The following is a 12,327-nucleotide window of genomic DNA, read 5'->3' as shown; positions in this document are numbered from 1 at the left end:
AAATTTTAGATATCAAAATTGTATCTTTTAGTAACACAAACCAAACTCTTTTCCAATAACATCTTTAAGACAAATACAAACCGAGATACGGCATGTTAAATGTTAGCTTTTTCGTCAAATGCATAATTTGAAATATTCAAAGACAAATAATGGGAAAAATTTGCATTTTTCGAGGAAAACTTAAATTATCTTTTTTCAAGTATACAATTAGACCTTTCAAAAAAAAATAAGAAGTATCTAGCATGAAAATTAAGCGACTTATAATCAAAAAATATCGGTCCTTGCTTTTCGCTACGAAAAAATCAGTGAAAACAACCCCTTAACTACCTTCCTAATTCAAAATTGGTCTTCACCTTTCTGTAGTTCCTTTTACATTTATATTATCAATACACTCAAGGAGTTTGTCCTATTTAAAATGCCTAATTTTGGAAAAATGTTATATCTCACTGTATACTGATTTTCAGCCTTAGTAAATGGATTTAATTACCTTCGTAGGAAAGCAACTTTGATACCCTCTCAGTAATGAGACCCCTTAAAAACGATTTTGTAGGATTTTTAAAGAGCTTTAAGACTGGGTAAATTAAATTCCGTAACATGTCTTAGTTATAAGATTCCGTAAAACAGCTATATTTGGCTAACTATTCACTGTAATGAAAATATGTGCACAGGGTAATTTTAGTCATTAAAAAAGCTACAATTTAGTAGTTTATAATTTTTTTCATAACTTTAGTATTTTCGAAATTATTTTGAAGTAAAAGGTGAAAAATACCAAATTGCAAAAAATCAATTTTTTTAAAACTCTAATTTTTCCAAAATTAGGCATTTTAAATAGGTCAAACTCCTTGAGTGTATTGATAATATAAATATAAAAGGAACTACAGAAAGGTGAAGACCAATTTTGAATTAGGATGGTAGTTAGTGGGTTGTTTTCAATGATTTTTTCGTAGAGAAAAGCGGGTACCGACTTTTTTTTGTGTCGCTTAATTTGCATGCTAAAAACTTTTTATTATTTTTTTTTGAAAGGTCTAATTGTATGCTTGAAAAAAGATTATTTAAGTTTTCCTCGAAAAATGCAAATTTGTCCCATTATTTGACGAAAAAAGCTAACTTTTAACATGCCGTATTTCGGTTTGTATTGGTCTTAAAGATATTATAGGAAAAGAATTTGGTTTGTGTTACTAAAAGATACAATTTCTATATCAACAATTTTTTTGATTAAATGCATATTTTTCGAGGTATTCTCAAAAAACCCTCTAAAAAAGTCGATTTTTTCGTCGAAAAACTGTTATTTTCAAGCGCGAATAACTCGAAAAATATTAGTTTTACGAAGAAAATGTAAAAAACATTTTTTTCTTAGAATCACTTTTTCCATCGAATTACATGGTTAAAATGTAATAAAAAATTCTCACCCCCGAGATGGGGTGGCAACCACCCCAAGGTTTTAGCGTATGATAGCGGCATGATATAAAAAATTATCCTTGGACTATTCCCTACCTTCTGTGCAAATTTCAAGTAAATCCATGCTGGACGAAAAAATTGCGAGCCAAAATGCTTCATTTCCTCAATCGACTATTGGGGCCGACCGACCGGCTCTGTCCCGTCATACAGCTGACCGACTATAATAACTTTTATTTATATTTAATTTAGAATGTGTGTACTGATTTTCAGCCTTAGTAAATGGAAATAATTACCTTCGTAGCAAAGCAACTTTGATACCCTCTCAGTAACCCCTGTTCTACGTTTCGGTTGACCGACCGCAGTATGTTTCTCTACACACTCACAGTAATCAACTGTGAAACATCTGGCTTTAGTAAATTCAAATAGATTTTTCAGCGCCGCCTCTTGGTCTATCCTTATTTTTGTTTTGTTCCGGGTTTTGTTTGCCGAGTTTTTCAAATCTTGTCCATGTTCATTTTTGTGAATGTCCAGGTTTGAGCGTGTAAGTGAGAACAGGAAGGATACAAGAATCAAACACTTTGGTTCGAAGGTTTTGTAGTATCTTTTGTCTTTCAGTATGTATGAGAGTTTTCCGAATGCCAACTATTACCCTGACTGTCATGAGTCCAGTAGAGACGTGATAATTCAGATGTCCGCATATTTTATTATTTTTTCAAAACTGTTTAGGGGCTGTCCATTAATCACGTGATGCTCGAAAGGGGGGGGAGGGGTCCATGAAAAATCACGAAACATCACAAGGGGGTAGGGGGGTTCAGTAATATAAGTAATATATCACGTGTATTTTTTTTTTCGGAAAATGCCCGATACTCAACCCGTTACGTGTATTTACTTTTTTGTCAAATGCGTACAAAAATCGAAAGCGGCATTGCTGTGACTAATATTAAAAAAAAATCCATTTCCCTTTCATAATATACACAACCCAGCAAACTGGTTCCACCTAAATTATCTTGAATGTTATGATAAAAGCGACCCATTTCAAATCGTTTTGTTGTGAATCTAGCATATGTTTCCACTAAATAGGATAACTGACCGGGACTCTGTCGCCGTCTCCGATTTTTTATTTATGAGCCTTTAGTCTTACATGTGTTTTACCTACTATCTTATGAATTGGAAATTCTCAAAATCCTGTCAGTTTTATATCGTTATTTTGTCACTGAATACATGCGTTTAAACCGTTTTTAACTTCGTACTTTTTTCATCACAATGTCTAGGTGATCTGTATAAAGAACTATTTACAGAGTATAAGAAAAGTAAAAATCTTGGTGTCGCTCAAAAAGAATTTAATGAATTGTGGGTTAACGGGAAACAAAAATATACAAAGGAAGAATTTATGAAGTGGGCCAATGATCTTTTACTAGATTACCGCCGAAAGAGCCAAGCAAAGAGGTCTTTCAATATTCTCTTTTATTATTCTACTACTAAAAAGATAATTTAAAATTTGTTAGTGACTATATATTTTTATGGACATTGTTCTAATACTAAGAATTCACCTATGTAGTTTTATTTGCAGTATTATGGTATTGTTAAATCTTACATTTTTTATAACATTGATAAAGTAAATGTAATTACTTTACAAATAAAATATGCATAGCGTACATACCTACAGCTGAGTCCACGAGTCTTTACCCGTGTTTCATCATTTAATTAAAGCATACGAAATAAGTCGATGAAAAAGTCGGAAATTGAAATTTACTAAACGCAATAGCAAGTGACAGTAAGTAACTACCTATCCTATCACGGGTTAAAATTTGAGTTATCAAAAATATGTGTTTTATCTCGCCAGGTATAGGGCTTTTCATCGATTGTCATTTGTTTCGAGCTTCTGTCATATGTTGTATAATCTGTGTATAATATTAATATACACGGATTATACCACATATGACAGAAGCTCGTACAATCTTTATCGTATGAAAAAATACCTATAATCCGTGTATATTAATATTATACACAGATTATACAACATAATATGTCATATTATGACAGAAGCTCGAAACAAATGACTGTGAATGAAGAGCCCTATTAATGACGCACGAGTAAAGACTCGTGGACTGAAGTGTACCTTAAATATTACTTAAATCCAAAACATATCTTTTAATTCGTGGCATTTTGAATTCTTTATTTTAATATTATATGAAATAAAATTGCTGGGGATGATAATATTATCATTAACTCATTTGCATGATAATTACATATTATGTATAATACATTTAGTAATATGTATATGTAATACTAATTTAGTACAAAAAGTTTCTCAGATTTCTTTCATTATTTTATGTCAGTCAAAAACAACCTGCTACCTTTCTGTCTACCTCTAAACGTTATTATTGTGGTCTTTAATTTTTTATAATAAAATTAGATGATGTGTATTTTACAATTATTTAAAAAATATATTTTTTGTAGATACTAAAAAATACACGTGATATAGGGTAGGGGGGGGGTTAGTTTTAAACCTCACCATGTATCACCAAGGGGTAGGGGGGGTTAAAAAATGCCAAAAAAAACATCACGTGATTAATGGACGGCCCCTTATGTCTTCAGCTCTTTGAGCAATGTCAATGTAATATTTTAAATTAATTCGTTTTGTGTATTTTAGGAATGATTCCGAGGACCATTAATTTAATTTTTGACACGATTAAAGACCTGAAAAGTTGTAAATGGCAGTATGACGTTACTGCCAGTTTTTTAGAAATATATAATGAAAATGTAAGGGACCTGCTGGATTCTGATTCAAACCAGAACTTAGAAATTATGTACAATGAAGGACGAGGGATCCAAGTGCCAAATTTAAAAGACGAGGAGATTTTCTCGTTTGCAGATTTTAAAAAATACATGAAAAAAGCGCAAAAAAATAGAGCTGTAGCGGCCACAGACGTTAATCAGCATAGCTCACGTTCGCACGCTGTTACCAAAATCACTATCAAGGGGAGAAACGAAGAAACCAATGCAACTTGGACCGGTTCTGTCAATCTGGTTGATTTGGCGGGGTCAGAATCAGCAAAGGTAAATCAAGGAGCTCGTCTAACCGAAACAAAAAATATCAATAAGAGCTTGTCTGCTCTGCAAACCGTAATGATGTCGCTACACAATCAAGATAAGCATGTACCTTACCGAAATTCAAAACTGACATATCTACTACAGTCGTCTTTAGGAGGAAATTCAAAGACACTTATGATTGTTAATATTTCTCCATTTCAGGAGACATGTTTAGAAAGTATCAACTCATTACGGTTTGCATCGAAAGTAAAAGAGGTAAAAACCAAAATTAAAAGAAATAAATAAATGTAACAAACCTGTCTGAATTAATTATAATTAATTATTTATTATTAATTATGTACTATTTGTAAAATGAATGTTTGTGTAATTATTGTAAAGGACACATCGTATGGAAAATATAATGTCACTCAAATGAAATAAAAAATAGAATAGCCTCGAAATTACAATAATTTCATATCATTGCGCCAGCTCATAATAGTATTTATAAATGACAGTTTTATGAACTTTTAAACATGTGATTTAGATCAAATGTAATTACAATTTACACCGTTATTAATCAAAATTTAGAGTTGGCGTAATGATATGAAATGATTGTAATTTTGAGACGAATTGATTCATCTAAATTTAAGTAACATTGTATTTTCCATAAGTTGTGTGCGGTGTCCTTTGCATCATATATTTTTTATATAGAACTGAATTGATGTTCTGGTGATTGAATCGAATTGATGAACAAAATTAACATATTTGTTGGCTGTGCCTGCGGCAAACATTAAAAAAGTGTTTTATTCTATGACTAGGTACCACGAGCTTGCTTAGGATTTGTTTCAGAAACATTGCTATTTGCGGACGTGAGTGCTATACAATGCCGCCTGCAAGCTATATTCAGGCTTTCTATTTTTCGTTGAAACATCGTAGTCGTTAATTTTAGTGTTATTTTTTAATTTTTGACATTGCAGTATGAATTATCTTTGGCAACTCTGACCACAGCAATGGTTTTCTATGTATTACTGACTAAGAGGGCCTACAAAACATAAGGAATCCCCGTAAAACAAACAAAAAGAATAAAATGAAAGTATTTAATTATAATTAAGATATTCCCTGTAAAACATAAACGAAAATGATTGCCCATTTGTGAGATTTTAATTCCATAGTTTTTTATTTAAGCAAATAAACAATGTTCTGTAACACCTTGTTTGAACCCCTTTTCGCGCCTATAACGCATCGTAACGTTTTATAAGACTCCCAAACATGTGCCATATTATAGAAATTACAAGGTTTTATATAAATCTCGGAGTATATTAAAAAACGCTTTATCAATAATTATCTTTTTGAAAAAACATACTGAGAACATCTGTTCACTTCGTTTTGTTTCCAAAGTTAAAGTAAAAGTTAAAATCAAAAGAAATAAATGAAACCTGGCTGAATGGGTTATAATTGTTTCAGTATTGTTGATAAATTGTATTTGTAGTCATAGTAAATTTGTATAAGTATGTTCGAGGAGACAGTCAGAGACTAGTCCTACTAGTTTTTTTTTTTTTAATTATTGACATTACAGTATGAATTGACTTTGGCAACACTGACTACAGCAATGGTTTTCTATGTATTACTGACTAAAGGCCTACAAAATGAAAGTATTTACATCCCAGGCCACCAAACAACGTTTACAAAACGTTAAAAAGACGTCATAATTATCACCAAAGCACGTCAGTTTATCACGTTTTTTCGACGTCGAAAATCACGTGAATTTGTCCCATCATAATTGACGTCATTTGTATCACGTTTGAAATACGTGATATCAAAAACGTAGTTTTTATGTCGTTTTTTAGATTATTTTTCATTTTGTGGTTATGTTTTTAAAAATACACAATAATCATTCGTATGAGCATTGCAATTTTTCATTTAACTGTTGTAAATGTAGGCCATAGGTTGAAAGTAAAACCAAATGGAAGACTCTCGAAATTGTATAGAATTACAATACCCTTAATGCAACATTATATAGAATTTTCACTTTTTATATATACTTACTGTGTCAAAACTGAAACAACATATAAACTAATAAATAATTTATTAACAAATTAATTTAATTAAGCTCGATAATACATAATTGGTTCACCAGTTGTTCAGAAAATAAACACCAAAACAAATTAAAACATAACCTCAGACAGTTTTGAAGAAGGATTATTGCATTAAACTAACTCACTTGAGAAAAACGAATAAACATCTCTTAATTAACACGTTTCTTCAACTAAATATCTAAATGAAGAGTCTTATTTTACCACACAAAGCACGTAAACAATAAATGAAAAATTTCTTATGAAAATTTTTTGGAGTCATAAGCAGTACGTCTTTAAGCTCCTCCCAATTTTCTGACGTCAGACTTACGCTCGATTTCATAAAAAAATTAAAGGGGACTTTAAACTTAAGTTGGTAGAGATAGTGTAAACACTCCTGACATGGAGCTGCGCGAAGGCGGAGTCAAAATGTCAATATTCACAGAAAGACAGAAAGGTTCTATTGTAGATACAGTGCGTTTCGCATGAAAGTGGGGACTAAACCAAATTTCTTCTACTGCGCCGTGGTCAGGAGTGTTTGCACTATCTTTACCTTTACAATGCAATTTCTATGGGAAAATGTCAACTTTACAGTGAACTTTAGTTAATGTTCACTTTAGTTAATGTTCACTTTAAGTTGATTATGAAACCGGGCGTAAGGTTGTCTGAAATGAAAACGTGTTTTTAAACGGATTTTAACGTCATTAATTTTACGTAAATCCCGTGTATATATTCAACCAAATACTGACGTTTTCTCGACGTTATTGACGTCACTTGGTTGCCTGGGATTATAATCAAGATATTCCCCGTAAAACATAAACGAAAATGGTTGCCCATTTGTGAGATTTTAATTCCATAGTTTTTTATTTAAGCAAATAAACAATGTTCTGTAACACGTTGTTTAAACCCCTTTTCGCGCCTATAACGCACCTTAACGTTTTATAAGACTCCCAAACATGTGCCATATTATAGAAATTACAAAGGTTTTATATAAATCTCGGGAGTACATTAAAAAACGCTTTATCAATAATTCTCTTTTTGAAAAAACATACCGAGAACATCAGTTCACTTCGTTTTGTTTCCAAAGTTAAAGTAAAAGTTAAAATCAAAAGAAATAAATGAAACCTGGCTGAATGGGTTATAATTGTTTCAGTATTGTTTATAAATTTTATTTGTAGTCATAGTAAATTTGTATAATAAGTATGTTCGCGGTGACAGTCAGGGACTAGTCCACGACAAGTGAAGCATGCACACTTTAAAATAATACCGTTGATAGATAAATATAATATACAAGGTATAGTTACTATTAATTAATATTAATAATAATTGATTATATATATAACAGCACTACAGGCCTTAGAGGCCCTTGGCTTCGATAGTCTTGACTAATTTCTTCCACTTTTTGCGGTCCTGTACTTGTCCTCTCCAGTCTCTTGTACCCATTTCTTCTAGGTCAGTCCGGACGGCATCAAACCACTTCCTTCGTGGTCTCCCTCTTCTTTTCTTCCCTTGTTCTTCTGCTGATAAAACTCTTAGGACGTTTCTTTCTTGTGACATTCGTAAAACATGACCCAACCATCTAACTCTCTGTGCCTTGATTTTCTGAGTTATTTTAGATTTCTTATACATCTCCATTAGCACCTGGTTTGCTCTTCTGCGCCATTCCCCGTTAGCCTCCTTTATACCACCAAAAATGTTTCTCAATATTTTTCTCTCCCAAACCTCTAGCTTTTTTCTACTTTATGGTTCATTGTCCAAGTTTCACATGCATACAACACCGTTGGTCTCACTATTGTTTCATATGCTCGGATCTTGGCTGCCCTGGACACGTTTTTTGCCTCCAACAGTGCGTTTAATGAACCTACTGCTTTGCTACCTTTTAACAACCATTTATCTATCTCTCTCTCTCTCTCTTCGTCTCCTTTATTTGTAACGTTACTCCAAGGTACTCAATTTCAGTTACCTTCTCAAATTTATAATCTATCATATGAATTCCTTTTGTGTTCTTTTTCTTCGGAGTTATTTTGTTTTGGTATAAATGGAACATAAATTTTACCGATTACTAAGCAGTGGTCTGATCCGCAATCAGCCCCTCTGAAAGCTCTAACATCCTGGATGCTAAATTTTGCATTTTGTCTCGAGATTAGATAGTCAATGATTGACTTAAGTCCACGTGTATGTTGGTACCAAGTAAATTTATGGATGTCCCTATGTTCAAAGAATGTGTTGTATATTTTAAGTTCATACTCCTCGCATAGATTGATCAACCTTATCCCATTGTCGTTAATTTTTTCTTCTCCATATTTTCCCACTACATTACTGTGGTCTTGTTTGCCTACTCTGGCATTTAAATCTCCTGCTATAATCAATTCGTGCGTATTCGGAACCTGTTCTATTTGATCTTTTAATATTTCTTCAAAATTGTCTTTTACTGCTATCTGGGCATCGTCATTGGGAGCATATACCCCTAGGATTGTAATCGTTCTTCCTCTAATTGAGAGGGTCAGTTTTATTATTCTTTCGTTTATAGCATCCCATGATTGTATTTGGTTTTTCCATCGTTTGTTAATCATTACTGATATCCCTGCTTTCGCTCTTTCACTTTTTAATACTCCCGTGTAGCAGTGTATATAATTCTTAAGATCTTCACAGGCGTTTCCCTTCTTCTTTGTTTCCGAGAGGATAATCAGGTCCAAGTTTCTTTTTTCTACTTCCATAAGAATTTCTCTTTGTTTATTTCTAATTCCTTGTATATTCCAAAAACCAATATTCAATGTCCATTTTCGTTGCCGTGTTCGTCTTTGATTAAAACTGTCCCGTTTCCGAGGCCAATTTCTGGGTGTTTTAGCTTTTGTTTATTTTTTTACGGGTGTAGGGTTGCTGGCCCTACGACCTAACCCTCCCCCTTTTTCCGGGCTTGGGACCGGCAAGAATGACCGTCAAGCTACTCGATCCACCCAACAATCATTCCAGGCGGAGTTATTATAAATTCATAAATTACCTTGCACTACTCACAGTATTTTCGTTTTTATTTAATTTTGTGAAAACTTTGAAAACTGTTTATTAAAGTAGATAGTCTAATATTTATTATGAAATAACTCTTATGCAGTATCGATGCATAGATGAATAGAGTGTAACTAAAAACATTCGTTTATATTGAAAATTGTACACAAAACTTATATTAATTTTGATTGAAGTTCTAGAAGGGCAAGATTTAAAAAAATGGTTTAAAATTGATTACTTACCTTCCTCTGACATATTCTAACTACCCATAAAGACCGCGTCTCACCATCAAATAATTTGATCAAACAGTTTGAGCAAACTCCGGAAGTACGTCAAAGTGACGTCACAATTGCAGTTTTTTTGAAATTCTAAAAATCTGTGCTCTCACTATCAGTCTAGTTTGATCAAATTTTTTGTATTGAGTTGTCTAACTTGTTTGTACTTTATTTAAAATTAAAATTTTTCATTATTATTCACAATGAACACTCAGGATGTGACGTCACTAACTGTCACTTTCAGTTTGCTCAAACCAGTTTGATCAAATTATTTGATGGTGGGACGCGGCCTTCACTGTCCCAAAAATCACTTGAATTAAAAAATAAAGAAATCGCAAATCGTAAAAAAGGGTAGTACAATATACAATATGTAATGTTATAATGTAATATCTCACAGCTCGTGTTACGTAGTGACAGCTGTCAAATTTGTATGATTAGGTTGTTTAAGGAGGGGATAGTGGTAGATATCGTCATTATATAACTACCTGCTTTAGGGACAAAAATTGGCCCGAAATGCTAGTTTATGAAATATTCATTTTGGTCAGCTTTTATGTAAATACCATTCTGTGAATCGTCTAGAGTCTAGAATTATCTCTAAGCATATAATAATATATAGGTAAAATATAATATATTATAATGTATATAACTGTATTTTTGTTATAATAAATTTGAATTTTGATACATGCGTTCATTATTCCTTTGTCACCTAGGGTCGAAGTGATACAGATCTTTCCTATGGCGCTACACCCAAGGTGGCCCTGGCCTTCCCCAGCATCCGCCTCCAAGTATCTCTGTCCCTGGCTGCTCTCCTCCAGTTGTTCACTCTTTATCCCCAATATCTTTTTAGCATCGGTTCTCACTTCGTCTATCCCAGTGGCGGCTCGTACCACGTTAAGAAGGTAGTGCCGGAATTTGCACAGCTGCCAAAATTTTTAGTGACGGGTTCACGATATTGTATGTATGTATACACCGTTCTTAGGCGTCAACGCCCTTCGGTAGGGATCTATGGAGGAGTATCACCAAGCCGGAAGCCCTTATCCCTTCCTGTACCGCTCCTCCATAGGCCGATCAGACGCCAGTTTATTCCAGACCAAGCCGTAGACTCTATTGAGTTTTATACTACGGCGTTGGCCTTTTATAAATTTCATGACCTAGCTGAGGCTCGAACCAGCGACCGCAAATCCACTAAACTTGTTGATCGACTGAGCCCCAGCTAACTGGACCGTCACGATATTGTCAAAAAAGTTATAAAACAAAAATTAAAAAAAAAAATAGGCGCTGATACTTTTACCTTATGTATATTCATCTGAGGTGCCAAAAATTGTTCAAAATTTATCAAAACAGTTCCGTAAATTCATTAACAATAAAAAACTCTCAACTTACAACCATTATTTACTGCTAATATTACTAGCTTGTACATATTACGATTTAGTCTCTATTTACAAAATTATAAAAATAATACTATTTCATTATTTACATACATGCACAAAGTTGTGTTAATACCACTTTTAAAGTTTACGATACATTCTTTTTGTTTTTTTTTTTGGTTGCAAAGTTTTCAATGACTTTATTATTAAAATCATCAATACCATTTACAAAATGCTTTTCTGCAGATACCTAAGTCGTTCTTCTTTCATTGTATTTTTAACTAATGTTTTAATTCGTTTTAACATCGAAAAACAGCGTTCTGCTTCAGATATTGATATAGGAATGGTAATTAAAATGCTTAAAAGTTAAATAGTTTCTTCCAATGTGCTTCTTAAACCTTCCTCATTTAATAAAACTCATAGCGGAATAGCCCCAGAGGCTCAGAGGTAGTACTTAATTCGTCTCACTAATACAGTACTAATTCAGTTTTAAACCGAGTTTTGTTTAAAAATTAAAATTGTCTCCATGTTTCATTAAAAAATGATTCGGGGAACCGACGCTTGTAAGCAGAAAACTTCTCCGACATAAATAAATTAGAAGCAACTACATGTCAGGAGACGGTAGACCTTTGAAAGATCTGGAACTTTAAATATTATGAACCTTTAAGTCGTTGTCGAATTCGGCGCTAAAACTAACCAGTTCCTTAAATATGCCTCTATTTTGTGAATTTTTCTTCGTCGTGACCTCTTTAAGCTAACTCGAAAGCTCCACAAAACCTTATAAAATTCGTAAAAAAAAACACCAAAAGAGTTTTTTAATATACTAATCTGATTCATTGTCAATTAATAAATTAAGCTAATAATCAAAATATTATTTATACTACCCCACGATCATGATGCACTAAAAGTTTAATAATAATATTAATATTATAAATACAAAAACTTTAACAGAAAATAGACATAACAAAAGCGACAAGCCAGCACTTAAGAAACTCAAAATCTTGTGCCAGGCACGAGATTCCCATTTAAGGTATACTAAATAGTCCAATATAGCTCTTTCCTCTGCCACTTATACAGGGTGTTTCATTGGGAAACGGAAATACTTTAATTGTGAATAGAGGTCACCGAGGCGGTTCTAGGTGTACTACATTTTTTGCCCTACCGACTTTTATAACCGAC

General features: G+C 33.0%; 2 protein-coding genes across 33 annotated transcripts in view; one reads left to right on the top strand and one right to left on the bottom strand.

Moving 5' to 3' along the window:
• Positions 1–12,327, top strand: part of LOC126893466 (protein claret segregational-like) — a 649,821-nt gene that overhangs the window by 395,409 nt on the left and 242,085 nt on the right. Inside the window, exon 7 of one of the 21 annotated variants that reach the window (XM_050663693.1) lies at positions 4,052–10,462. The exons of the other annotated variants lie outside the window; for them this stretch is intronic. Coding sequence (XP_050519650.1) covers positions 4,052–4,737 — 686 coding nt within the window. The 3' untranslated portion in view covers positions 4,738–10,462. Of the gene's footprint in view, positions 1–4,051; positions 10,463–12,327 lie in introns of those variants that run through there. 21 annotated transcript variants of the gene reach the window in all.
• LOC126893469 (protein disulfide-isomerase A6 homolog) overlaps positions 1–12,327 on the bottom strand; it is a 504,458-nt gene that overhangs the window by 375,206 nt on the left and 116,925 nt on the right. The gene's annotated exons all lie outside the window — the stretch shown is intronic.

Source organism: Diabrotica virgifera, chromosome 10, assembly GCF_917563875.1.
Source record: "Diabrotica virgifera virgifera chromosome 10, PGI_DIABVI_V3a".
Taxonomy (NCBI): domain Eukaryota; kingdom Metazoa; phylum Arthropoda; class Insecta; order Coleoptera; family Chrysomelidae; genus Diabrotica; species Diabrotica virgifera.
Note: the sequence above shows the minus strand (reverse complement) of the source record. Positions and strands in the feature narration are given on the sequence as shown.